Genomic DNA, 27888 nt, shown 5'->3' with positions numbered 1-27888 from the left:
TTGGGAATAACTCCCCACCCCAGCCCCCTGCACATGTCCCATCGGTGTGGGCAGGAAGCCATTTCCCCTAGAACAGTTTGTTCCTGGGATGGTATGTAAGGCTGCTCCCGAGGGCGACAACCAGGCGGGGACACTCAGAGGACACTGATGCGCTCGGCCAGTCCCTGCATCTCGTGGTCCTGTGGCAAACGGGTGCCACCGAGCTCCGCGTCGGCAGGTAGCCCAGGGCCAGGCAGCAGGCGCTCGGCCACAAACTGCTCCCAGCGCGCGTCGTCGCTCTCGTGTGTGATGTACCGCTCGCCCATCTTCCCCTCCAGCTCTCGGAGGTCCAGCCACGTCTGGTACTCCTGGGCCCGGAGAACTGGGCTTAGCTTGGGCCACTCCATGGGCAGCCAGTTTGAGCCAGAGCGGCGCCGACGGGGTCTGCCCTTCCGGGGTACCATCTGCACCCAGGGAGGGTGCCACCCCACCCTCCGCAACCTGCCCCCCAACAGACATCCAGCCCACCCCCTCTCCCAGCCCAGCCAATGGGACGCCTAGCTAGTTCCCCCTCCAGGGAAAACCTACCTAGTCTCCCGCTACCTGCCCGGCCAATAAGTGATTCAGACCCCACCCCCACCCCCCAGGGTGTCCACCCGCCCCCAAGGCACCTGTAGCCAGGGGTGGCTGAGAGACTTGTCCACGCTGTAGCGCTTGCGCATCTTCACCTGCAGCAGGTTGTTGATGAGGTCGATGGCTGCGCAGAAGGACAGAGTTCAAGTCCTGCCCGCTGACCGGTGCCTCCCTCCCAGCAGGCCAGCAGCCCACCTGCCTAGCTCAGGCGGCTCAGGAGCCTCACCTGTGCCAATCACATACCTGCGGAGTTTCTGATTTTTTCTCATTAAATCATAAAATTGTCTCTCCTAGTTCCTACACGGCTTCACCAATTCTCTACCTCAGTTCCCCGTTTCCACATCTCCTTCACAATTTTTGTCACACATAGGTACATACAGGCTCACTGCACTAGTCTCCATTTAATATTTTTCTTTAACTCAAGTTATTTATAACCAAAATCTGTTATGAGGACAAAGCGTATATGATGTATATGACACATATTATATATATGTCATATATAAGTACATGTATCACATCGCGTCTAATGGCATTGCCATTGTCTTTGGAAAGAACAGAAAAGGAAGGAATGAAAGAGAATTTTCACTGCAGCCCTTTTCCTATGTTTAAAAATGTGAACGGGGGCAGGGTGCAGTGGCACATGCCCCTAGTCCCCACTACCAGGGAGGCCGAGGCAGGAGGATCCTTTTTTGTTTTCCCCCAGGAGAACCCTTTAGGAGTTCAAGACCAGCCTGGGAAACCTAGGAAGACCCAGTCTCAAAAATATTATTATTTTTTTTAATTTAAAAGGTGAACCGGGGCTGGTCTTGTGGCTCAGTGGTAGAGCACTTGCTTGACATGTGTGAGGCACTGGTTTTGATTCTCAGCACCAAAAAAAAAAAAAAAAAAAAAAAAAAATCACTTTTTAAATTTAAAAACATGTATTTCAAGTGGAAATGTCACATCACGCTGGTTAGTAGAAATCCAACCATCACTGGCTGTATCCACAAAAGCAAAATGAAAACACCATGTTAACAAATATTCCGTAGTCACGGCTGCAGGCCGAGTGCAGGGGCTGAGGCCCGATCTTAGTGGAGAGGAGGACTGTTGAGAGCTGGGTGTTGGTTAGTCAGGTGTCCTCTGAGGAGCTCTCCTCAGTGAGAAGCCTGGAGGACAAGGCCTCACTCTGTGAGCAGTGAGACCTGGCGCCTCTTGTTGCAGACGATTGGTCTCAGATTCCAGGCTCCAGTGACTGCCTTGGCCACCCCATTCTTTTGGCTTCCTCAGGTCCAGTTCCTCGCCAGTAGCCCAGAGAGGCCAAGTCAAGTCTCACTTGGTCCCCAAGACTCCCAGTATCAATCTAAGCACTTTTGTGGAGTTCCGTGGGTTTTGTTTGTTTGTTTGTACTGGGTATTGAACCCAGTCCTCTTATGTTTTATTGAGAGGTAGGGTCTTGCTAAGTTGCTGAGGCTGACCTTGGACTCCCAATCCTCCTGCCTCAGCCTCCTGAGCTGTTAGGATTACTGTTGTGCACCACAAGGCCTGGCGGAGATTCTAACCCACATTACCTAGTCTAAACCTAGTCTCCAGCACTCTGGTTTCCATCTCCACCACTCACAGTATGGCCCCTCCTGTGGTCCAGCCCCCTCTGCACCAGCAGCCTCAGGATCTCCACTCTTGAGATGGGGGTGGGCTTCTTGGCCACACCCACCCCCCACCTCTCCCTGTTAACCCACCGCACTCACCTCCAGCTGAGATATGGCTCCAGGGGCTGGCTGGGTACATGAATGCAGCGTTCTGGATCTGATCGTTGATGTCCTCGTCCTCGTTGAAGGGGAACGTGCCACTGAGGCTGACATACATGATCACACCCACTGACCACATATCCAGGGAGCGGTTGTAGCCCTGGTTGAGCAGCACCTCAGGCGCCAGGTAGGCAGGTGTGCCCACCACTGAGCGCCGGAAGGATTTCTCTCCAATGATACGGGCAAAGCCAAAGTCACACAGCTTCACCTGTGGAGCAGGACCGGGGGAGGCTGTGAGGAGTGATGAAGCCACCAACCACCCGCCAAGGTATTTCAAAGAAAGTCAAACACAGGTTTGGACCCAGCTCACTAACCAAGGGACCCCGGGCAGGTGACTTTCCCTCTGTTTCCTCATCTCAAGGAGCATGCAGCCAGCACTCAATGAATGCTCCCTGAAGTTATACCTCCAGCCCCTATCATGGGTCTCATCTCTTCTGCACCATGGAGATCTCAACTGTCCCCACCTCAGAGGGTGGACGAATGGAAGAACACACGCAATGCATGTTGGAGCACAGAATAGGCCTCGGGGCTCTTAGGCCAGGGGCCCAACTGCTCTAGGCCTTAGTTTTTGTCATCTGAGTTGGGGATGAGTGTAGCAGCCTCTTCTCAGGCTTTCTGGGGACTCAACAGGACCAGGTGTTTAAAGTGCTGCTCATGAGCTGGGCACAGTGATGCACGCCTGTAAATCTAGTGTCTCGGGAGGCTGAAGCAAGAGGATCTCAAGTTCAGGGTCAGCCTCAGAACTTGGCAAGACCTGGTGTCAAAGTAAAAATATAAAGGGCTAGGGTGTGCTCCATGGTAGAGCAACCCTGGGTTCAGTCCCCAGCACCACACAAGCACACAAAAGCAAAATTCAATCTCTGGCCTGTTTTATGTTTCTCGTGGAAATCACTGCTATAAATCCAAGCTTCTCAAGCTCAGCACTATTGACATTCAGGGCCAGATAATTCATCACTGTGAAGGAATGTCCTATGCACTGTAAGATGTTCAGCAGTGTCCCTAGATGCTAGTAGCAACCCTCCCCCTGCCACAGTTGTGACTACCAAAACTGTCTCCAACAACATTAAATGTCCCTGGGGAGGCAACCCCCCTCCAAATACTGACACAGTTGGCCATCCCCTGGCCACAGACAGGATCTTCAATACACAGACAACAAAGTACAAACTCCACATGGATGTAGAAGGACCAGATAAAAACCCATAACTATAGGCCCTTACACACGGTAGGTACTTAATAAGTTATAGCTGTTATGGTCTCACCCTGCCCAAGCCAGCTCCTCCCAGAAGGGAGTTGTTACCTGCTAACCAGAGACTTGTCAAAAACTATTTCCCTTCATAAAAATCATGAATTTTGTGGACAACATGACTATCCAGAATAAAGACTACATTTCCCAGGATCCTTTGCAGCCTGCTATGACCATGTGATCAAGTCCTGGCCAATAGGACATGAGATGAAGTGATGCTACTTCCAAGTACCACCTTACTGAAAGAAAGGGCTGCATCCATTTCTTCTACCTTTCCTTTCCTCCTTTTTTCCTAGCAAGAAGACATGAGAGGCCATCCTGGGCCAGGGAGGCCAGCACCAACAGAGAGGCTACAAGACAGCAGGAAGCCTGGCCCCCAACACCATGAACCTTCGCAGCCCCAGAAGGCTTGCATCCGCCTTATCTGAGCCGTTGTCTTCTTGGGTTACAAGATCCCGCAGCAGCAGCTACACCTATATCTTAATTATTAAGTCCCCACCCACCAATGGACTGGACCTCCCCAGATCAGGGGGGAACATGACTGACCTGAGGAAAGGGGTCAGCTGATGCCAACAACACGTTTTCCGGTTTCAAGTCACAGTGGACAATATTCTTGAAGTGAAGGTGTCTCAATGCCACCAGGATCTGAGGAGAGGGAGCAGTGAGAAGGCACCTGTCCCGGAGTCCACCTGGGCAGTCGGCCCCCCAACCCCACCCAAACCTTGCTCTGTGCCCTGAAGACCCCTCCCCCAGGCCAGGGGTGGCGTCACCAACACCAAAGAACCTCAGAACCCCAGAGTCCTTTACACCTGAGAGCAAAAGTTGGGTCCAGAATTCTAGCAAGGTGGGCTGGGGCAGGGGGACTAGGGGGAAACTGAGACCCTCTGACATGCGGTAAACGCCTACACAGCTCCAGCTACGACTAGAACAGGGGCTTCCAAGAAGGTTCTATTGTGGAAGTTTTCTTTATTTTCACCCTTTAAAAAACTACAATAGAAAGCAACACAAACTACAAACAACAGAATTGCGAGCTGGGTTATAGACCAAATGTAACTCTTGAGAGGCAGGAGACTTTGGAGCCGCCTGCCTGGTGGAAGACCTGGCAGTTTTTCTGGATTTACTGACTTAAGACTGTGGGCAAGTTACTTCACCTCGATGGGTCTCAGTTTCTCATCTGTAAAAAGGGGGTAATAATACTACCCACCCCAGAGGCTCCTGTGAAGTTTAAAGGAGTGGATGTCTGTCCAGTGCTTGAGAGAGAGCCTGGTATAGAAAAGCACTGTAGGAGAGCTGCAGAAATCCCCCCTCACACATTTAATTTTGGTACATGAGATTGAACCCTGGGGCACTGAGCAACATCCCCAGTCCTTTTAAAAATTATGAGCCAGGGCCTCACTAAATAGCTGAGGCTGGCCTCGAGCTTGCAATCCTCTGGGAATACAGATATGCACCACCATGCTTGGCTAGAAATCTCTTTATGCTTGAGGAAATATTTTAAGATGTTCCATGAAAGCTGGTTATGGTGGCGCATGCCAAAAACTAGCAAGTTGGGAGGTTGAGGCAGGAGGATCACAAGTTGGAAGCCAGCCTCAGCAGGTCAGCAAGGTCCTCTCACAAAATAAAAAGGGCTGGGGATGTGGCTCAGTGGTTAAGTATATCTGGGTTCAAACCTGGTACCAAAAAAAAGTGTGAATTGTTTATTTTGGGTATTTTCAACTTAATGTTTTCAACTTGCTGTTGACCATTTGCAACTGAAATCTTAGCTAAGGCCCCTGCTGCATCATTGCTGGTATTATTTGTTATTATCTTTACAGTGGCCTGTTGGTAAATATTTATGTGTCTCTCAAAGCTGTATCTGCTCCTTAAAGTGGTTTAAGATGGCAAGATGAGCTGATTAAAACAAAACAAAACTGATTGTTACGCTTTGCAGCCACCGACCTGTGGGCCCTACGATTGTGTCTCGATTCTGTGTAAACCAAACCAAATGCCAAATATACTGGAAGCCCAGAACTATGTAAGCCTGACACTGTCACTAGGTGACTCTGTCCGAAGGCAATATTGAAAGCCACGGCTGTGGTCACAGACTCATTTCTCATCTGAGACTGAGATGGAAATATGGCTGTGTACTTGTCCTCTCCAGATTTCCTGGTGGTTCACCTGTCTCCCAGTGAACACGGCGAACAGGACAGAATGGCAGCCAGAGAGACCCAGGTCCATCGTGGCCAGCCAGCTGCGCAGCTGTGTGACCTTGGGAGAAAACCTGGCACTGCCCTCAACCTCAGTTTCTTCATCTATGAAACAAGTTACATTGATACCTACCTCAGAAGGTGGTGTGAGGCCTAAATAAGTTCATGACATAAAGAACTTAGCACAGGCCTGAGGGGTGGAGCAGGCCAGAGCCCAGAGAGCGGAAATCTGTGGGAGGGAGAGAGAAAGAGGAAAGAGCAGGAAAAAAGACAGGAAGGAATGGAAGACCAGAAAAAGAAACTTCCTAGATTGCCAAAAGCATTCAGTTCCCTCTCCCCACCTCAAGTCTCCCCACTCACAAACCAGCCTGATAAACACAGGCCCCTGCAGGAGAGAGTGAGGGTGCTGGGGTGGATAAAGCAAGCACAGCACAGGGTGCTTTGCAACCAAGAGATGTCTCAGTGGGCCGGCTGGTGCACATTTGTAATTGCAGTGGCTTGGGAGGATGAGGCAGGAGGATCACAAGTTCAAAGCCAGCCTTAGCAACTTAGCGAGGCCCTAAGGGACTTGCGAGACCCTGTCTCTAAATAAAATACAAAAAAATGGGTGGGGATGTGGCTCAGTGGTTAAGTACCCCTGGGTTCAATCCCCAGTGCCCCCCCCACAAAAAAAGATATCTCAGAATAATGTGGGTCCCAGCCAGATGGGAAGGCCCTTCTAGGAAGGATGTGAAACCCAGAAACCACAATAGGGAACATTTAACACTGAAAAGTTAAAACTCTCTATGACAAAAGCCACAAAGAAAATGAACAGGCAAGCAAATACTGTAATCAAAGAATCAAACAGGGTAAGTGACAAAGATGTAAGATCCCTCATATACAAAGAGCTCTTAAATTCAATAAGCAAAAGAACAATCCAACTGAAAAATGTGCAATAGGCACATTAAAGAAAAAAACACCAGCCAATCAACTTGACAAAATGCTCAACCTTATCCATAACTTTAAAAATGCCAAATAAAGCCATAAAATGTAGAAAAATGGCTGGGCGTGGTAGTGCATGCCTGTAATCCCCGCAGCTCAGGAGACTGAGACCTCTGGGAGGACTGCAGGTTCGAAGCCAGCCTCAGTATTCTAGAGAGTCTGTAAGCAACTGAGTGAGGCCCTGTCTCAAAAGAAAAAAAAAGTAAAAATGACTAGGGATGTGGTTCAGTGGTTAGGTGCCCCTGGGTTCAATCCCCGGTACCCACCCCCCAAAAATCTAGAAAAATAATATTTTTCTACCTGTAACATAACATAACATTTACTTTTATTCAGTATCAATAAGAAGTAAGAAAATAGTACTCTATTTGTGGGAGTAAAAATTGAAAAGCATTTTAGAGAATAAAACCCAGTTATTTTAGGTTTCAGAGAACATCTTTTTTAAAAAAAACTTTCAGCACACATTTCTCAAGACTCAGAATTCTTCTACTTGATGGGGCTGGTGTTGTGCTCAGCGGTAGAGCACTCGCCTAGCGTGTTTGAGGCCCTGGGTTAGATCCTCAGTACCACATACAAACAAAGATGTTGTGTCTGCTGAAAACTAAAAAAATAAATATTAAAATTCTCTCTCTCTCTCTAAAAAATAAATAAATAAATAAAACAAAGGTGTTGTGTCCAACTTCAACTAAAAAATAAATATTAAAAAAGTCTGCTACTTGAAATGTATTCTATCAAAATTCTCCCACCAAGTCAGGTGGGCATGCACTTGTAATCCCAGTAACATGGGAGACTGAGGCAGGAGAATCACAAGTTCAAAGTCAACCTCAGCAACTTAGTGAGACCCTGTCTCAAAATAAAAAGTAAAAAGGGCTGGGGATGTGGCTTTGTGGTTAATCCCAACTGGGTTCAACCCCATTACCAAAAAGAAAAAGAAAGAAATTCTCCCACCAGAGGACAATGATGTTTGTGATGGGTGTATAGGATGTGCTTTATAAAGACACAAAAGTTAAAACAACCTACATGGCCATCAGCTGGGAATTTGGTGATTTACATCAACTACTGTTTACTCAACTACTGTTAAAGTGAAAAGCGTAAAGAGTAGAACAACACACAATGCTACGACATAAAACCAATGAAAATGCTCACATACATAATCTGCATGCAAAATAAATTGATTTGACATGACTAATTAAAAAGCACAGATGCTCTGTGACCCTGGGCCACAGATGCTATGTGACTCTGTGACCCTTGACATCTCTGAGCCTCAGTTTTTTCAACTAGAAAAGAGGAGTAATGGTAATAATGATAGTCATAATAGCACCTACCACATAAGTTTCTTAAAGATTAAATGAGTAATAGAGCTGCCTGACTGTGAGTGCTCAATAAATGTCAGTGACCACGTTAATTTATCATCGTCATGATCAACCTCCCCTGTGCCAGCGCTGCCCACTCTGGGTGACACCATCTAGGGCTGGAGGTATCTCAGTTTACCACTGTTTCCCCAGCACAGCCCAATATGGGACCAGCATGTTGTCCAAGAATTTAACAAATGATCGAATGAATGACAAGAGGGAGAAAAGGCTTTTTTCCCACTTTCCCAGGCCGGGAGAGTCGGGACCAGAGCGCCTGCCTCATCTTCTCCCCGGCCTCGCCCTCCCGGCCCGGGGTGCAGGCAGCAGGGCCTCGCCAGGGGGCGCCGGCGCGCTCACCTGGGTGATGAGGAACTTGGTGAGGCGCTCGGGCAGCCGGCCCTTCTCGCTGGAGAGGATCATCTCCAGCATGTCCCCGTGCAGCTTCTCCATCACCACGAACACCTTCTCGGGCGTCTCGAACATGCACTCCAGGTTCACGATCCCGGGGTGCCGCAGACTCTGCGGGGGTCGGGGAGGGGACAGGGTTTGAACTCAGACCCCAGAGGGTCAGAAATGGCAAACAAGAAGGACGCCCCCGGGTGGCGCTGGTGAGGAGGGGAGAGGAGCTGGGCAGATGGAGGGAGCTCTGCGTCTGTGTCTCTGGGTTTGTTTAGTGCTCATTTCTGTTACATCGCTGCGCCCTAACCCCAGTTCTGCTCGGTCCCTTCCTCCCTGAGCCCCAGATTCCTCACCTCCCTTTCCACCCCCAGATGGTGGCTAGAGAGTTTCCTAAATTCCACTCCTGATCCTGACCTTCCCTTGCTCAAAATCCTCTTTAAAAATTTCTGTGGTTATTATTATTTGATCCCAGGAATTGGAGCCAGGACACTTTATCACTGAGCCATCTCCCCTAGGGGCCTTTTTGCTGTTTATTTTGAGACAGGGTTTCACTAAGTTGCTGAGGCTGGCCTCAAACTTGTGATCCTCCTGCCTCAGCCTCAAGTCACTGGAATTACAGATGTGCACCACCGTGTCTGGCTATTTTGTTGTTGTTGTTAGTTATTACTTGTGTGTGTGTGTGTGTGTGTGTGTGTGACCCTGGGGATGGCACCGAAGGCCTCCCACATGCTAGGCAAGCCTTCTACCACTGGGCTACACCTCTAGCCCTAAAAATTCTTCCTATGGCTCCCAAGTACCTTCAGGAGAAAGCCCACTGGCTCTAGCCCCACGGTCCTCCCTGGCCTCTCCTCCCACCCCCTCCTTCCGGAGACCTCATGCCCCCCTCACCCTGGCCTTTACACAGCCTGGTCCCTCTGCTCGGGACACCTCACCCCCTCAGTCTCAAACACACATGTTCCCTCCTCCAGGAAGCCCTCCCTGACTAGGCCAAGTTGCCCTTGAAAGGAAGAAGCAGGAAGGGAAGGCCTTTCTGGGGCAGGGCACAGCTGGTTCCACAGACCCCGGTGGTCACCTGGAGAATGGCCACTTCATTCCGCAGCTGGCTCTCCTGCTTGGTGGGGAAGCGCAATTTGTCAATGACCTTCACTGCCACATCCCTGCCGGTCTTCCGGTGCTTTCCTGAGGTACAGGAAGGACAGGTGAGAGAGGGGGAACAGGACCTCCCACACCTGCAGGAGGCGCCCCGCCCCTGCTGTCACCCCTAACCATGGAGACCCAGGCAGCTGGGCAAAGGTGATGGAAGACCATCTGGGTGGCTCTGAAGGGTCCCCGACGTGACAGAGGGATGGAGGGAGCAAAGTGGAACGAACAAGGCAAAAAGCTTCAAGGAGGGAAATAATACGGGGAAACGAGATTAGAGCCAATGAGAATCAAGCATCGAGCCCCGTGTCCAATCAGAGTGCAGGAGGCAAGCCCGGCAGTTTTTCCATTGAGAAAGTGGGAGCCTACAACAAAGAGCGCCCAGAATCTCGGCCAATCAAAATGGGAGGGGAGCACGTGGCCAATCAGAAAGGGAGCCCAGAAAGACAGGCCCCGCCCAGCCCCTAGGTTAGCTCCTCACCTCCATAGACCACTCCAAACTGCCCGGAGCCCAGCACCTCATCTGGGAAGATCTGGTAGACAGTGGCGATGTCCTGCAGGGTGGGGACGAGGGGCAGAGGTGAAAATGGAGATGGGGGGTCCTGGAGACAGGAGACGGGGAGGTTGTGTGGGGAGGGGAGGCATCAGGTGTGGGCGGGCATCTTACCACATTCTCCTGGATTTGGCTGTTGGACACAGAGATGCTCAGAGATGCTTGTCCTGGGGTGAGGGGAGAGCAGAGGTAAGAGGACCCCCAGGCTCAGGATTGCCTTCAGCCATCCCTCCAAAGACTGCCTCTGGAGCCAGACCACCCAAGTTAGAATCAAGAGCATCTTTGCATAGGACTGTGACCTGGCCACCCCTGAACCTTAGTCTCCTCATCTAGGAAATAGGCCACTGGGAGGAGTACCTGAGATGCTCTGAGGGGCTGAAAAAGTGATGTCATAAACCACATGCTGAGCATTTTACCCAGGGAGGCCATTTTACAGAGAAGAAAACAGGCTTGGAGGGAAAGTGTGGGGAGCCATTCTGACACGTGATTGGGTGACTCCCGTTAAGGGCCTGAGGCGCTCTGGCTGTGTCGGAGCTATCCCGACCCTTTCCTGATGAGAGAGCCCATCCGTGTGGGGGTGTGCGTGACCACTGACCCCGGAGACCCAATCACTGACCCTGACCTTGGAGTGCAGCCCCCCCTCAACCTTCATTGGATGGAATTCTCCCCTGAATCTCTTGTCCCCCCAAATAAAAGGCTACTCCCAGGCGTGTTCGCTCTCTCTCTCTCCTGCTAGCCCAGAGTAATCCTCGCTGCCCTGCTGGGCGGCTAGAGGTGGGAACCAGAGAGGTGAGCCGTCTCGGACCTAGCAATATAAAATAAGGTACTGTCTGTGTGTTTTATTTCGATCTCTTCTAACTAACTTAATGCCAGAACCTCATTAATGAAACCACTGCGCAGGCCGCGTGGTAGAGGAAAGTCCAAAGTGATTCCAGCAACTTCCCCTGAATTTGCCCTACTACAAATCTAGAGCCAGACGTTTCCAAAGCCCCATCCTTCTACTGTTTGAAAGCCTCTCTCCCCCTCACCTCCCCACAGCCCCTGCTCACCATCCTTCATCCAAACCTCTGCCCCCCAGACTCTACCCTGACTTCCGTACCCCCATCCTGCTCCTTCCTAATCGCCCTTCATGGGGAAGCCCAGGCCCCTTAACTGGCCTAGAAACCATGGTCAAGTCCCTCATCTACTGAGCTCGGCCCCCCTGAGCTGCTGTGTGCTCCCAGCACTCTGACCTCCTCGCTGGACCTCACACTCAGCAAGCGCTCTCCTGCCCCCTGGCCTTTGCACATGCTGTTCTTGTGCCAGGAAAGCCCTTTCTGTCACTCCAGACTCAGCCAAGTCCTCCTCATCCTTCAGTCTCAGCACAAATGCCACTCTGGGGTCCACGTCAGATTACTGTAGCTGACCTTCTGCATCATTCTGGTCATTTGGGAACAGTGACCACCCTCTGCCATGTCCAAAGGGATTCCCCTTTGCTTTCCCCTTCTGGCCCTTTCTGCCTCCTCCAGGAAGTCCTGCGGACACCCAGATGGAGTCAGGTACCCACTCTGGGCCCCTCTGGCCTCTGGGTTCCCCTGCCCCAGTCCTGCCTTCACTGTGTCATCGCTGCCTGGGGATAGGTATTCTGCCCCACTGGGAGGGACAGCAGGTCCTGGGCTGTCCTGGTCACGCCGTGTCCCAAGCACGGCCCAGCACATGCTAAGCAGGAGACCCTAGGAAATGCATGAGGAGCCACTGCCACCTCTCACAGGCTCAAGAGGGGAGGTGATATGCCTGAGGCCACACATCTCACCCCTGGGCCCAGAAGTCACATTCCCAGCCCTGACACTGCCTACCATCCTTGGGGTCCTACCAAGCCCTTCCAGATCCAACCTCTCGGGGGCCTGGGTGGGGGACTTACTGTGGGGTGCGTGGCCTGGGGCGCTGGGTGCGTCCTGGAGGATGACGGGCATCAGGGCCTGGCGGATGGCTGTCTCCCAACCTCGGGCCGCCTCAGCACTTTGCCCACTCGGCCCGCCAGGAGCCCCACCAGGAGTCTCGCCCACAAAGTAGGTGGCATTGGCAGTGACAATCTCGAAGCAGTGTGGGTTGGTGCCTGGAGGCACGAGGCTGAAGTTCTGGGCAGTCTCCACGGTGAGGATTTCTGACAGCGGAATTTCCTGGCAGGACAAGGAACCAGCGCGGGTAAGGACCCCAGGCAGCCCTGGGGCCACTCAGAGGGGCACACAGGAGCTGGCATCCAAGGACAGGGCTGGTTTGCATAAAGTGGCAGGAAAGGCTCCTGGCAGAAGAGGCCAGCTGTCAGGGAGTGGTGGGAACCGCACATCCAAAGGCCCCAGGAAAGGCCTGCTGTGCTCCAGTGACTAGGTCATGTGGGACAGCGCCTGGCTCACACTAGGTGTTTAATAAATGTTTGATGAATAAATGAAGGAAATGAAGCCATACAAGGCCTTGTGGGCCACAAAGAGAAGCCTGGACTTTGTCTGAGGCCCTAGGGAGACTCTGAAGGGCTTTGAACAGGGGACGAGCAGCCTGTGACTGTGTGGAGGGTAGGTGGGAGGAAAGGCACCATGGGAGGCTGAGGCAGGCTTTCGGGTTCAAAGCCAGCCTCACCTACTTAAGGAGGCCCCAAGCAACTTAGCCAGGTCCTTCTCAAAAATTAAAAAAAAAAAAAAAATTAAAAAGGACTGGGGATGTTGCTCAGTGGTTAAGCACCTCTGCCATCCCCAACGGCAGAAAAATAAGGCATCATGGGGTGGGAAAAGCTTTAAGAGAAGGGAAGACAGGAAGAGGGAGGCCAGAAGACCAACGGCTCAGGTAGGCAGAAAGCCAGGTGGTGGGACCGAGAGGACAGCAGGGTCGAGCCAGGCTGGCAGGATGGGGAGGCGCAGTCCATGGAAGGTGCCTGCGGGGACCCTGGGCGTCCTTGTAAGGGCACCGGGAGCCACCAAGGCTTGGACTGTTTAAAAAAAGACTCCTCTGGCTGCTGAGTGGGAAAAGACTGGCGGCCAGGGCACAAGAAAGACCCACTAGGAGACAACCTCGACCACCAGGTGGAGAGGCAGCCGGAACACGGTTCTGGCTTGGGAGGGGGTGACGACGACAAATATAAGTAAATAAATTCTAAAGTAATAATATCAGGCTGATGGTTCCCGGGAGCTTCACACAGGCCAGGCCCTAAGCTATTGGCTTTCCGTGGATTATGGCAGCAGCCCTGAGGCCCAGTGAGACATTTTACAGGTGAAAAATGAGACGCACAGAGAGGAAAAGGAACTTGCCCTGGGCTGCCCAGCTGGGCAGTGGGGGGACCAGAATCAAATGGGCAGCACTTATGATGGGACGAAGCAGGGAAGCTGCGGCGGCGGGGACAGGAGATTGGACCTCGGTGGAGTGACTGAGAGGAGTAGGAAGGATGCGGGCAGAGGGAGTCTGGGGGCGCGGGGAGACGGAAGACCCACCTTGTAGTATCTGTTGGTCGTGTTGTTCTGGAAGAGCGTAATGCACTTGCAGTCCAGGCGCCAGTAGTGCCGCTTCCTCTGATGGGGAGGTGTTGAGGGTGACGTTGACCGCCAGGCTCCCGCCACCTAAAGCTCCTCGTGCACACTCCTCCAGGCAAGCTCCTCTCTTAACCCGGTCCTTCCCCACCAAACCCGCTTGGCCCCGCCCCAGCCCTAACCTTGCCCCTGGTTCTCTATCCTCCCTCTAACCCACCCTGATTGTAGCTGGACCTGCACCAAAACCCACCCGCCCCCGAACCCAGGCCCAGCCCCACCTGCGCCTCCCAGCTCCGACTCCACCCACCTTAGCCCCGCCCATAGCCCCTTTCTAGGGTTAGGTCACCCTCCAGCCTGGCTGCCACCGCCCCTCTCCCTGCCCCAACCCCATGCTACGCCTCGCCTGTCTTCTGTGTGGCCCCGCCACTGCAGCCCCTTCCCTTAACCTCTCTGGTCTCACCCCACCTGTTCCCACTTGATCACCGCCCACCCCCCCAACCGAGAAGAGGCCCAACACCACCCGACCCACCCCCTGTAGCTGTAGTCCCGCCCTTAACTCCTGCTTTCCCCAAGGTCCCATCCCTTCTCTAAATCCTGCCCTGGGCCTCGCCCCACCCTTACAACCCAAATCCGTGGCTCTGCTTTAAGCTCCGCCCACCTGGACTATCCGGCCCACCCCAAACCCCGCCCCGCCCCCTCACCAGCGTATCCTTGTTGCTGTAATGAACCACCCAACCCTCGCGCAGCGTGGTGCTGGATTTACGGGTCGTGTGTCGCACCGACTGCACCACCCTCATCAGCGGGATGTAGCCCAGGGAGCTGTGGAGGGTAGAGGAAGGGGTGAGAAGGCACAGGCAGAAAGTGGCTATACTGCCTGGTGCCACTGAGGCCACCTCTGGACAGTCAGGGACTTGGAGGGAGGTGTTGCCACCTTTCAGGATTTACCAGTGAGGAAGGGGATTTTTTTTTTTTTTTTTACTATCACTTCTTGTTGCTTTATTTATTTATTGCAGCACAGGGATCAAACCCAGGGCCTGGCCCAGGCTAAGCAAGTGGGTTCCCCCAGGGCCAGGTCCCCAGTCCCTCAGTGCTTTATCTTTGCAGCAGTTGCTGCTCTCGGTGCTCTGGATTCCCGTGTTTACTAGCTGTCTCCAGGCCACGCGAACGGAGTGCTCCCTGTTCTATTCACATCTCTTTGCTTAGAGGTGGGTCCCAGCAGGTCATTAAAGAGTTATTGAGGCACCTGTGGAAGCTGCCTGCTGCTTCCCCTGAGTTCATGCTGCCCTGGTCCTCTGGGGGAAGCCTCAGCTTCTCTCCCTTAATAATCACTGTCCAAGGCCCCTGAGCCTCGATCTTCTAACCTGGAAATGGGGATAATGATCCTCTTAGGAGGGATTTAGTCTGAGAACAAATTCTTAAGTTGCCCAGGCTGGCCTTGAACTTGCAATGCTCCTGTGTTGCTGGGATTACTGGTATGCACTACCACACCCAGCACATGTTCTTACTCTACATATTGTCAGAATGCAATACAAACTTTCTGGAAGGAGCCACAAGAAACTGATCCCATGGCTTTCTCCAGAGAGAGAAACTGGGTAGCTGGGAGACAAAGAATGTGAAGGGTTTCATTATATACCTTTTTTTTAATATTGTTTAGTTGTCAATGGATCTTTATTTATTATATGTGGTGCGGAGAATCGAACCCAGTGCCTCACACGTGCTAAGCAAGTGCTCTACCACCACGCCACAACCCCAGCCCTCATTATATACCTTTTGAGTGACTGTATTCCCAGTTCCAAAACAGCAGTGTAAGTTAAAATATACTTCTATTAAAACTTTTGAAAAATGTCCATCAAGAAAAAAGGTTAACCTTAAAGTTTTGGTGCTTTAAAAGGTGTGCCTCAGGGGGCTGGGGCTGGGGCTGAGTGGTAGAGTGTTTACCTAGCATGTGTGGGGCGCTGGGCTTGATCCTCAGCACCACTTAAAAAGGTAAATAAAACAGGGGTGTTATGTCCATCTACAAAAAAAAAAAAAAAGTTTGCCTCAGGAACTGGGAAAATTTAAATCAAGATGATGTCAGCCCATTGTGAAGATGGAGACATTTGAGGTTTGCGGTGGGGAAGGGCCTCTAGGGGGATCCGTGGGTACCTCTGGGCCTTGTCTCCCTCGCCTTCCTCCTCCTCGCTGGCATGGAGGGCATTCTCTGAGTGGGAGCCAGGGATGACACCGGAGTCATCGGCCTCGTCCATGAGGGAGCTCTTATCAGCCTCGCTGAAATCGGTGGCCTCCTCCATTGGCACATCTGGGAGGACAGGGCATCAGACCGGCTCTACCCAGCCCTGCCCCAGCCCCCTTCCCTCCCAGGGACCCTAGCCTCTTACCTCCATTGATGAGCGCCTCCCCCAGACAGTCATTAGGGACACGGGTAGCACAGCGTTTGTGACAATTAAACTTGCAGTCTGGGAGGAGGACAGGGAACAGGGACAGGTAGAAGGGGGAGGAGAGAACCTTAGGACTGAACCTTCACTCAACCCCCAGGCTCAGAGGAGTCTGTCCTTGCTGTGTGGATCCAGCCATTCCCTGCTTTGAGCCATGGCTTCCCCAACAATGGGGAGACTGGATTAAGGGGGAGACACAAAAGCCCTAAGACTACGGATCCAAGGGGCTACAGTTATAGGTTTCCATTAACTTAGACTCCTAAAATCCTAGGATGTGGTGGACTCTAACATCCTATGACTCTGAGCTTTGAATTCTTGCAGGCAGGGATGAGTTTCTCGATCTTTGGCACTATTAACATTTTGGGCTGGGTAATTCATTTTTTGTGTAGATCTGTTCTGTGCAGTACAGGATATTTTTTTAAAGTTATTTATGGGCACAATATCTTTACTTTCTTTATTTATTTTTATGTGGTGCTGAGGATTGAATCCAGTGCCTCACGTGTGTGAGGCAAGCGCTCTGCCACTGAGCCACAACCCCAGCCCAGTACAGGATATTTAGCAGCCTCCCTGATCTACACCCACTGAAAGACATTGGCATGATCCTGGTATGAAAATGTCTCCATTGCCAAGCATCCCCTGAGGACAAAATTGCCCATGGTGGAGAACCACTGCTTTGAGTTTGAGGATTCCAGATTCTAGAACATTATATATTAAAGATTCTAGAGTTTACTGAAATCCCAGTTTTTAGTGGGTGATTCTGGATTTGCAAAGCTCCAGAGTTTGGCATCCAACTTTCTAGAATGCTACAAATCTATGAATCTAGACTTCTAAAACTTCTTAAAGTCCAAGTGATTAGAATTCTACATATTTAAACTCTAAAATTTGGTAATACTTCAGTTCTAGACTTCTGCGCCTTCATAATCTGATGATTTTGAGGTTCTGTACATCTAAGATTCTGGAATTCAATGATTCAAAATTCTAGCATCTAGATTTCTAAAATTCTAAGATTTAATGCTTCCAAGGTTACATGATTCTAGACTTCTGAGACTCTCAAACATAATTCTTCCAGGTTTCTATTATTCAAATCCCATGATTCTAAAATCCTAATATTCTGAAAGATCTATAACTTAGCCATTCTAAGACTTAAGGCCTAAAGTTCTGTGGTTATTTTAGCTAAATTCTGATTTTAAAATTCCTGAATCTTATTTCTAGCTTCTCTGATTCTAGAATTCTCAAGTTCATTAGTCTGGGAATTCAATGCCAAATGTGTTATGTATCTAGATTTCCAAGGTTCTAGGATTCCAGAATCCCCAAACTTCCAGAATTCCAGGATTCAGGGCACACCCCTTCTCAGGCCCTGTGCTGATCAAAGGATCAGATGAGATTCTTCTGCCCCACAACTTAGACTGGGGACTGCGGGAGGTCCAGGCCCTGGCTCCTCCCAGCTGGGGCCCAGCTAACCTTTGCACTGCAGACCCTGGCGAAAGAGGCCCTTGAGAAGTTTCTTGCAGGCTTGGCAAACAGTGGGCCGTGTGTAGCTGTGGATGAGGAAGGTGTGAGGCACCTTGACCTTGGAGAGCAGCATTTTATCCAGCTCAATGGGGCGGCCAGTGTAGAATGAGGCAGAAGAAGAGGAGGAGGACGAGGGTGGGCGTCGAGGCAGGAGTTCTGTGGTGCTACGGCTCTACAGGTCGGCCGAAGTAGGAAGGCCACATCAGTGCGTGGCTCCCATACCCCTAGTCCTCCCAGCCCCCAGCCCCCAACCCTCCCCGTTCCCTACTCCCTCACCAGCTCCTCAGCGGTGCAGGGCAGGGACTCGGAACTGCCGAGGCGCACTGAATGGCCACTGGCCAGAGATGTGGACGAGAGGCGCCGCTTGCGGGCCCCACTGCAGTTGTTGGGGATGCTGAAGGCGCAGCGCTTGTGGTAGTTCAACCCGCAGCCTGCGGGGGGCGCCAGACGGTCAGAGACAGAGCCGGCTCCCCCTCCGCCTGTCACCCCTTTAAGAGGCTTTAGTCCTCCACCACCCCCGCACCCTGCCCCGCCCTCCCCCACACCGCCCAACCTTCTCCAAAAGACATTACTCCCCTAAGCCCCCTGTCATTTAAGCCACCCAGCCTGTGCTCTTCTGTTACAGCAGTCCTAGCAAATTAGGTCAGGTGGAGTGGGCTTGGGGGTCAGCTCAGTCAACTTGGCTTGGCTAAGCTACTGTCCCCCGTTACTCCAGCACTACTCTAGGTGCTCCCACGAAGGTATTTGTAGATGGGGTGAAGTCTACAGAGTTGACAGTACTGAGATAGATTGGCCTATTTGATTGATGGTCCTGATTCAGTCAATGGAAAGAGTTCAAGAACAGAGCTGAGACTTCCGGAACCCAGGACTTCTCCCTGTGGACAGTTCCCGCCCGCCCTCCCGGACAGGGTGCGCTGAGGATTCCGATAGGCACAGCCAGCCCCACAATCCTGTAAGCCGATTTTTTCAGACAAATCTCTTAATATTATCTCCTACTGGATCTGTTTCCCTGCTTCAGGCTGGAATGATACAAGCGGCAGTGCCCTCTGCCCACAGCCCAGGACTTTCCCCTCCAGCTCTCTCCGGGGGCGGGTACTCCTTGCTCTGAGACCCCACCTCCAGGCCCCGCCTTCAGCCCCGCCCCTCCTCTCAAGCTCTACCCCACGGCCTCGCCCTCCGAGTCCCACCTCGTAGGCCCCGCCCACCCAGGGCCCCGCCCCGCCCCGCGCCTCTCACCGTCGCACTTAAGGCCCTGCCGCACCAGGCCGAAGAGCATCTCGCCGCAGTGGTCGCAGAAGGCCGGCGCTCGGTAGGAGTGCACCGTGAGGGCGTGCGGGCGGATCTGGAAGTCCTCAAAGGTGGCAGAGGCTGCAGGCGGCAAGGAGGGGCCGGGCTAGAGCCAGGGCATGCCGCAGCTGTGCCCGCCTCACATTCCCAGGTTCCCCGTAGGCCTCTCGGTGACAAGGTTTGTCCCTCCCTCCCCGCCTCCCGCCCTCCATTTCTTATGTTCTGCCCCATTACGGGACAAAATACCTACATATCTACAACAGGGGCTGCGAGGGGACATGGGGAACTGTTTAGTGTGTGGACAGCTTCATTTTGGCAAGATGAAATAGTTCTGGAGACTAGTTACTCCATAGCGTGAATGTACTTAACACTACTGAACTGTACCCTTAAAAGGGTTAAAATGGTAAATTTGGGAGGCCAGGGATGTAGCTCAGTAGTATAGTGCTTGCTAGCATGTGCCAGACCCAAAGTTCAATACCAGTTATCACCCATCTCCCTCCAAAAAGTAAATTTTATGTATATTTTATCACAATTTTAAAAATTTAAATTAAGCAGTCATGGTGACACATGCCTATAGGAAGCGACTGTGGAGGTTGAGGCAGGAGGATTGCAAATTCAAAGCCAGCCTCAGCAATGTAACAAGATCCTGTCTCAAAATAAAAAGGGTACCTTAAAAAAATTAAAAATCAAAAATACCAATCAAACAAAAAGACAGATACCTAGGGCAACCTCAGTTTCTCATCTAGCTGATCTGGGGTAGGGTCTGAGACCAAGAGGGAAAAAGAAAACTGCCTTAGTTTTCTCATCTTTAAAAAGGAAAACCAGGGGCTGGGGTTGTGGCTCAGTGGTAGAGCGCTCACCTTAGCATTCGTCAGGCCCTGGGTTCGATCCTCAACACCACATACAAATAAATAAATAAAATAAAGGTATTGTGTTCAACTACAACTAAAAAAATAAATATTAAAGTAAAAAAAGAAATTCATGCCCACCTCAGAGAGGGGACTGAAATTTTTAAGCAATAAAATACATATTAACCAGGTACAGTGGAGCATGCCTAGAGTCCTAGCTACCCAGGAGGCTGAGGCAGGAGGATCTCTTGGGCCCAGTAGTGTAGGGCCTGCCTGGGCAACATAGTGAGACCCCCATCTCTTAAACAATAAAAAACAGGCTTGAAGTTAATAAATGCCCACAAGTAAAGAAGCCAAGACAAGAGATAAGAAAGGTGCAAGAGGTAGGATTTTAAATAGGCAGCTGAGGAAGGCCTCTTGATGACATCAAGGCAAGACTGGGCCAAGCAGGTATCTAGGAAAGCAGGCTCAGCATCTAGCCATTATCTCCTCAAAGCTTCTTTAAGATTTAAATGAATTAACAAGTGAAAAGGCCTTAAAACAATGCCAGCAGAGAGAAGGTGCTCAGTAATTGTTAGTTCTTACTTGATTTGATTACCCACCCTCAGGCAGAGCCTTGCACATTCGAGGTAAGAGCACTAGACTGAGCTACCTTCCTACACCAAGCTCTTATTTTAAGAGTTACATCCTTGGACAAAGTCTTATTCTTTTCTTTTCTGCAAAATTTCACTCCAATATAAATCTATTTTTCTTGCTCTTATGCAACAGAAAGGGACTCTTCTGTGTGCCAAGGATTATCTACGCCCTCAGGTGAACGACATGGACAAGATAGTATACTGTGCTCTCAGGGCACTGACTTTCTTTTGGGGAGACAGACAAGAAACATAATCATGTAAATAAATAAGGAAATTTCAGAAAATGCTTACTGCTCTAAATAAATCAGAAGTGTGGAGCCTGCCTGGGCAACATAGTGAGACCCCATCACTATAGTAACATCAAATGTTACCAAGAAGCTTCTAACCCTGAAGGACAGTCAGGTTACCATGAGGAAATGACATTTAAACTAAGATCCAAATAATAAAAAGGAGCTAGCTATAAAAAGATCAGGGAACAGAGAACACAACTGCAAAGGCCCTGAGGTAAGAAGGATGGGCTGGGATGGTGGCTCAGTGGTAGAGCACTCGCCTAGCATGCATGAGGCCCTGGGTTCAAACCTCAGCACCACATAAATGTAAAATAAAGATATTGTGTCCACAATATAAAAAAACTAAAAACTAAATATATATATATATATATATATATATATATATATATATATATATATATATAAAGAGAAATGCTTTAAAAAAAAAGGAAGTCTGTGGAAGGGACAGAAGACAGGAAAACATGATTAGGACTGTGAAAGTATGGAGGACAGTGCTGAGATGAATCAGGGGCCAGGTATGGTGGTGCACACCTGTAATCCCAGCTACTTGGGAGGATGAAGCAGGAGAATTGAAAGTTCAAGGCCAGCCTGGGCAATTTAGCAAGACCCTAGCTCAGATAAAAATAAAAAGGGGGGTTTGAGGTTGTTGCTCAGCAGTAGAATGCTCACCTAGCATGTGCAAGGCCCTGGGTTCAATCCTCAGCACCACATAAAAATAAATAAGTAAAATAAAAGCATTTTTTAAAAAAAGAAATCACTTTCTAAATAAATAAATAAAAAGGGCTGGAGATGTAGCTCAGTGGTTGAGTACCCCAAGTTCAATCCTTGGGACTGCCAAAACAAAACAAAAAGATTAATTCAGAGGACTGGGAGAAGCTAGATCACAGGTGGTCCTGAGCCATGCAGAGGAGTTTACATTTTATTCTAAGGATACTGGGGAGACATGGGAGGATTCTGAGCTGTGGAGCATCATGATCTGACTTAGGTGCTACAATAGTAGTTCAGGCTGGATGTGATAGTAGCTAGGACCAGCGGGGGTGGTAAGGGGCAGGTTCAGGCTGTCTGTTAGAGACTGCACCATTAGGTTAGCTGACGGATGGCAGGAACAGGTGAGAGAAAAAGAGGGATCCAGGATGCCCGAAGGTTTCAGGCCTTGGCACCTGGCTAAATGGTGATGTCCTTCATCAAGATGGAGAAGACCAGGGGCTGGGGTTACAGATCAGCAGTAGAGCACCTGCCTCTCACGTGTGAGTCTTGGGTTCAATCCTCAGCACCACATAAAACTAAATAAACAAAATAACTGTATTTGTCGCTCTACAACTAAAATTAAAAACTTTAAAAAAGGTGGAGAAGAGTATAGAAGAGTAGGCTTAGAAGAGGGAAAGCAAGAGTTCTGTCTAGACTGGGGATGGGGCTCCTCTAGTGGTAGAGCAATTGCCCAGCAGGTTCCAGGGTCTGGGTTCCATCCACAGCAAAACAAAAACAAAACAAAACAACAATTCTGTTCCTTACAGGCCATATCTGAGATGTGTATTAGATGCCAAGTAAAACTGTCAAGGGGACAAATACATAAGCAGCATTTGGGCTTAGAGAGATGGAGGTGAAGATAAATATTGAAGAGCTACCAGCTTACAGGAGGACATTTGAAGCCTGAATGAGTTCACCAAATGTGTAAATGCAAACTTCTAATTGTTACTCATCCATTTAACACATTTTACTGAACATGACAGTAAGCAGACACCTCATTCTTTTTTTGGGGGGGATACTGGAGATTGAACCCAGGGGTGCTTAACAACTGAGCCACATCCTCAGCCCTTTCTTATTTTGAGACAAGATCTCACTGAGTTGCTTAGGACCTTGCTAAATTGCTGAGGCTGGCCTTGAACTTGTGATCCTTCTGCCTCAGCCTCCTGAGTCTTTGGGATTAGAGGCCTGTGCCAGCTACCACACCCAGCTTTAGACAACCCCCTCTTGGGAAGGACTTGTCAAGCCACAGAGAACTTGCCCACCCATAAAATGAGTATGGCAAGTGAATTAAATTCTGGCTGTACATCAGAATCACCTGGAGATTTTTTAAAAATACAGATGACCAGGTCTCAATTCACCTTGAAAAGACTATGACTTCACTGAGAATTTCACAAGCATCAGAATATTTTCAACTTCATAGTCAAGAGTAACAAGTATAACATATGTTCAGGAAATGGCACATATCCGAATTTTCACACGGTACAAACCATGTGACCAGCATCCTGACTGATATAAATCAGTTTCCCAAAAGTCCCTTAGACCCCCTGGTCCCTTAGACTGCACTCTCCTGAATTCTAACACCAGGGTTATTACATCTCTGTAGTGGCCACCGGAGCAGTACTGGGGATTGAATCCAGGCGTGCGGTACCACAGCACCACATTCCCAGCCCTTTTTATTTAATTTAATTTAATTTTGAGACGATCCTGCCAAGTTGTTCGGGCTGGCCTTGAATTTGAGTCCTCCTGCCTCAGCCTCCCGCATGGCTCCAGGTGACCGAGCCGGGCTTTCATCTGTCTGCCTTTGTGCTTCATAAATGCAGTCACACAGTGCTAGTAGCTGTCTCAGCATTGTTCGGGAGTCGCCCATGTTGGTGGATGGTTCACTATCAGAGCTGGGGGAACTCAACACATCTATCTAGTTGGGAGAGGCAGGTTGCAGAAGCCCCCCGGGTGATTCTAACCTGCAGCAGCAAGAAAAGAACCACTGGCTCCTGCTTTAAAAAGCACATTTCTGGGGCTGGGGGTGTGGCGCGGTGGTAGGCTTTCCTGGTGATTCCCAGCACGGCAAAAAAAAAAAAAAAAAAAAAGCCCCTGAGTCCAACGCCCTCTCACACCCGCCTCCTCCAGATGCCCCGCCCCCGTCCTAGGCCCCGCCCCTAGGCTGGCCACTGCCTCTCACCGGACAGTACCACCTCCACCAGGTCGCCCTCCTGGATGTCTCCGGCAGAGCGCACCAGTTGCAAGAGGTTGGCGGACGTGGGGTCATGTTTGAAGAGCAGGATCTTGTCGTAAAGGCCGTAGAAGCCACACTCCGGGAACTGAGGGGCGGGAGAGGGAGGCGGAGACGGAAAAGCTCAGAGCTGCCTACAGAGCCGTCCTGGAGCGGGGCTGGCGGTTTTCCCCGGAAACTGAGACCCCGCAGCCCCCGGCTTCCTGCCTGACCCCTCCCAACCCAGCTGGAGCCGGGCAGGATGCCAGGGCCCCAGGTGTGCTGGGCGGGGGCACTGGGAGGTTGTCTGGTGGCTGGACTGGCCAGCGGGTGGGAGGGTTAATGGCTCCGGGATCGTGGACACCTAGAATTTTCCAGAGCTGGAGGGGGGGGGGGCTGAATGAGCACCCCCTCCTCTATCCGCCACCCACCCCCCATCCCAGCTTCCTTCCTGGATCTATTGTCCCTGTTACCTGGCTCCAGGCCCAGCCCTGGAGCACAGCGCGCTGGGGGAGGGGATCTAGAAGTTGTGGAAGTGGGTGGGGAGGTGGGCTAGGGATCCAGGGTCCTGGAGGTACAGGGTGCCTCTCACCCCAGGCTCAAAGGACCCAGGTGTCCAGTCCCCACCTTGAAGGGGGGGGCCGGAAATGAAACCTGGTAGAACAGAAAGTGAAACTGCCCAGGTGGGGCATCGAGAAGGAAGGAAGAGGCCCCACCACACCTGGACCCCGAGGGAAGAGAAATAAAACTGGGGAGAGGCGGAGGGCTGCGGATTTGAGCTGTTGGACAAAGGATTTCACCCAGGGGAATATCTGTCTCTGTCCCAGCCTGGCTTCCCATGGGGCAGGCTGAGTTGGGGGGTGGAAGCTGGGCCTGCTAGATTTGGGGGTTTGGTAGGCAAAACCCTGTCCATTCTCCCTTCACAGAGAACCGGGATCACTCTGGCCCTGACCACCTGACCAAACTAAACCTAAACTTCAGCTTTCTTGTCTGTTAAATAAGGGAGTTGGCCTACTTCCTGATGTTTCTCTGAAGCCCAAGGGATTCATTTCCAGGGGTCTGAGAAAATTCTGGAATTTGGATATTTTGGGATTCCAGTATGCTCACATTATAGATTCATATACTCTAGATTCCAACATTATATGTTTTAGGATTCCAATAACTTAGGTCAGCAGTAGTCTAATATCACTATGTTCTAGGAGTCTTACAAACTAGTATTCTAATTTTTTTTCTTTTTTGTATTGGGGATTGAACCCAGGGATGCTTATCACTGAGCTACATCCCCAGCCCTTTTTATTTTTTATTTTTAGATAGTCTTTCTAAGTTGTTTAGAAACAACTTCCACTATTTGATGAGACTGAACTTGAGTTTACAGTCCTCCTGCCTGGGTATCCTGTGTTGCTAGGATTACAGGCATGGACTTCCACACCTGGCTAGGATTCTAATACTTGACTATCTTAGCATCAAAGATTTCAACAACTCAGCATTCCAAAATCCTCACATTTTAACATTCTAGGGTTCCTACAACTCAGGAATCAAAAATTCTAAAGTTTTAGTATTTCAATAACTTAGGATTCTAATATTTGAACACTTTAATGTCAGAAGAGTTCAACTACTTAGGACACATATTCCAACTACTTGAATTACAAATCTAACATTTTTACAGCCTGGTATTGAACATGAAAACCCACTGTTCTTTTAACAATCTAGGATTCAGTTATCCAGTTCTACTGGGTTCCCTCTTGCCAGGATCCCTGGGCCAGTGCCCCAGGGGGCTGAGGGTAGGGTGGGGGCAGTGTGATCTGGAGAAGTGCTAGGGTCCCCAGAGCCTCTGGGGGTGCATAAGGGGTGCCTGCTCCTCCACGCCATCTCAGGTCCAGGGGAGGGCAAGAATTGGGCCCTAAGACCTCACTTGCCCCTGACAGTTTATGCACAAAGCATACCCACACATGTCACCTGATCACCATCACCAGCCTGGCTTCAATTTCTACTGTTTCCACCAAATGGGAGGCCCGGGATGGGCCTGGATGGGGAGGTCCCTCCATTCTGTTCCCCAACCTGCCTCTTTCTCCCCACTCTACAACTGGCTGGCACCCCCGCTTCCTCCCTGCTGACTGCAGAAAACAAGAACATTCAAGGATTCAATTTGGGGCCATCTCTGTGGCAACCCACCCCTGCTCTGGGCCTCCTTGGAACGTTGGGGTGAGAACTCAATGTTGAGCCAATGTCTACCCCTCAAGTTGCCCAAGTCCCCTCACTCTCCCTGAGGCAGGCCAGGCCCCAGCGGCCTCTGCCACAGTATCCCACTCCTGGCGTCTCTTCACAAGCAGGAGAGGGAGCCCCAAACCCTCACCTTTTGGTCCACGATGGAACAGGCCAGCTGCTTCACATGGGCCAACTCTGAGGCGGCGGGCAGCAATACGAACTCGCGGGTCAGACCGATTTGGATGTGGAAGGAGACCCCGGAGCCCGGGGCGGGAGCCTGGGCCAGCAGAGGTTGTGGCGACTGCAGATCCAAGCCGCCGGGGGGTGGAGGAGAACCCGGCCCGGGAGAACCCGGGAGCCCGGCGGGATGGGAGGGGGCGGCGGCCATGAGGGCTGGCCCGGACCCCCAGCCCGGCGCCCACCCGGGATCCGGCTGGAGAGCCCTGGGAACCCGGGCCCTGGATCCGACGGATCTCGTGAGCTGTGGTAGGAGCGCAGGGATGGAGCCGAGAACGCGGGCAGGTTGAGAGCGACAGACGAGGATGACAGGATCCTGGGAAACGAGAGAAAAGGACTCCGGTGGACCACACACGAGAAATCGAGGGATCACGAAGATCAGAAACAGAGAAATAGTGGTTTGGGGACCAAGCGAACAAGAGATTGTAAGCAATCAGAAAGGAACATCTAGTAGGTCAGGGTTACAGGGATCAAGAGGCACGGCGATTCCAAAGGCCCCTTGAAGAGAGGAGTTCGGGGAGCGGGGGATCCCGGGTTCCAGGGGCTCTAGGAAGAGAACCTGAGAAGGAACCTGAGGGGTTCACCACCTGGGAGTAGAGGGCAGGAGTCCGAGCGGGGGGTCGAGGGGATCCCAGTGGTCCGCTGGACCCAAGGATGGACAGAAGGGGTCCCCCAGGGCCGGGGTAGAAAGGAGGGAAGCTCACAGGTCGCGGAAGTTAGAACAAAGTTCGGCCGGGGGACACAGGGGAGGGGGCGTTACCGGAGGCGGGGTGGGGATGGGGGCAAGGGAGGGTCGCACGCCGTGGGTGGCTCTTTTCCCCCTCCAAGTTTAAGTCGGCAGCTGCGGCCCAGGAGGAAGTGTCCCGAGCGACGGTGCCGACCGCCAATCGGCGCGGGCCTCGGTGACGTCATGGAGGGGCGGGACCTTCCGAGGGGCCGGGGACGGAAGGGGAGGGCGGGCCCGGTGCCTTGGAGTTGGGGGCGGGACCTTCCCAAACTGGTGGGGGCCCCGAGTGGTAGATGGAGGGCCGGAGGACGGATTGACTCCTCTCCCCAGGCCACCCCAAAGTTGACTTTGTTCCCTGAGCCGACAGGGAGGCCGAGCCCCCCTGACCCCGCCTCAGGTCGCGGGGGCCGGGGTTAGACATTGGTCCTTTAAGGCTGGCCTGCATCCGGCGCCCACCGCGGGGAAAGGGTCGGAAACAGGGTGTCTGTCAGGTCTGGCCTGCTTTCCGGGCTCGGCCTCACTTCCCAGAGTGTTTGCCGGTGCTTTCGCTGCGCCCCATCCTAGAGGAGGGGGTGCTTCGGTGCACCGCCGCCCCTTCCCCAGATGGGAAGACGGAGGCGGAGTCTGGCTGCAGGTCTGTCTCCAGCGCCCTTGAGCAAGGGACATGGAGCTGACTGCAGGGCAGTGCAGAGGGGGTGCAGTTTCCTTCCTCTTGACCCCGAGGACAGTGGCGTGCAAGGGCTGGGGGAACCGGAGGGAGAGCAGCACACCTGCACCGCTTCAGGCCGGAGATCCGACAATCTCCTAGGGCCATGCATGTGATTTTAAGGGCTTCCCCTGTGTGAGCCTCGGTCTCCCCATTGTTAGATGGGACTGTAATAGGGACTGACCGTAGAGGGTCTTTGTGAGGGCTGATGGGATGGTATACAGGTGTCTGGAACAAGATTTGGTAAATCGTAGCCTTCGCTAGTGATTTGTAGAAAAAGGGGTGGCATCTCAAGCACTCACTCAGGGG

At 51.5% G+C, this 27888-nt stretch overlaps 1 protein-coding gene across 3 annotated transcripts; it reads right to left on the bottom strand.

The window, feature by feature from the left end:
* PRKD2 (protein kinase D2) lies at positions 1–27058 on the bottom strand. Of its 3 annotated transcripts, none has more exons than XM_081273430.1 (19): positions 26907–27058; positions 26058–26462; positions 23675–23813; positions 18925–19056; positions 17965–18119; positions 17638–17860; positions 16120–16197; positions 15887–16040; positions 14443–14560; positions 13706–13783; positions 12148–12406; positions 10362–10414; positions 10176–10248; positions 9627–9733; positions 8513–8674; positions 4186–4284; positions 2337–2604; positions 651–736; positions 1–347 (listed from the first exon to the last, which is right to left on the bottom strand). In XM_081273430.1, exons 2-19 carry the CDS (start codon positions 26295–26297, stop codon positions 135–137), a joined length of 2637 nt encoding a protein of 878 aa, XP_081129556.1. In that variant the 5' UTR covers positions 26298–26462; positions 26907–27058; the 3' UTR covers positions 1–134. The 3 variants fall into 3 exon arrangements, with proteins under 3 accessions (XP_081129556.1, XP_081129557.1, XP_081129558.1); XM_081273431.1 differs by lacking the exon at positions 26907–27058 and adding an exon at positions 26734–26873; XM_081273432.1 differs by lacking the exon at positions 26907–27058 and adding an exon at positions 23457–23541 and having other exon boundaries at positions 26058–26198.
* Between the last annotated feature and the right edge of the window lie 830 nt (positions 27059–27888).

Source organism: Spermophilus citellus, assembly GCF_964194105.1.
Source record: "Spermophilus citellus genome assembly, chromosome: 18".
Lineage (NCBI taxonomy): Eukaryota > Metazoa > Chordata > Mammalia > Rodentia > Sciuridae > Spermophilus > Spermophilus citellus.
The sequence above is the reverse complement of the archived record's forward strand: the minus strand, read 5'-3'. Positions and strand labels throughout refer to the sequence as shown.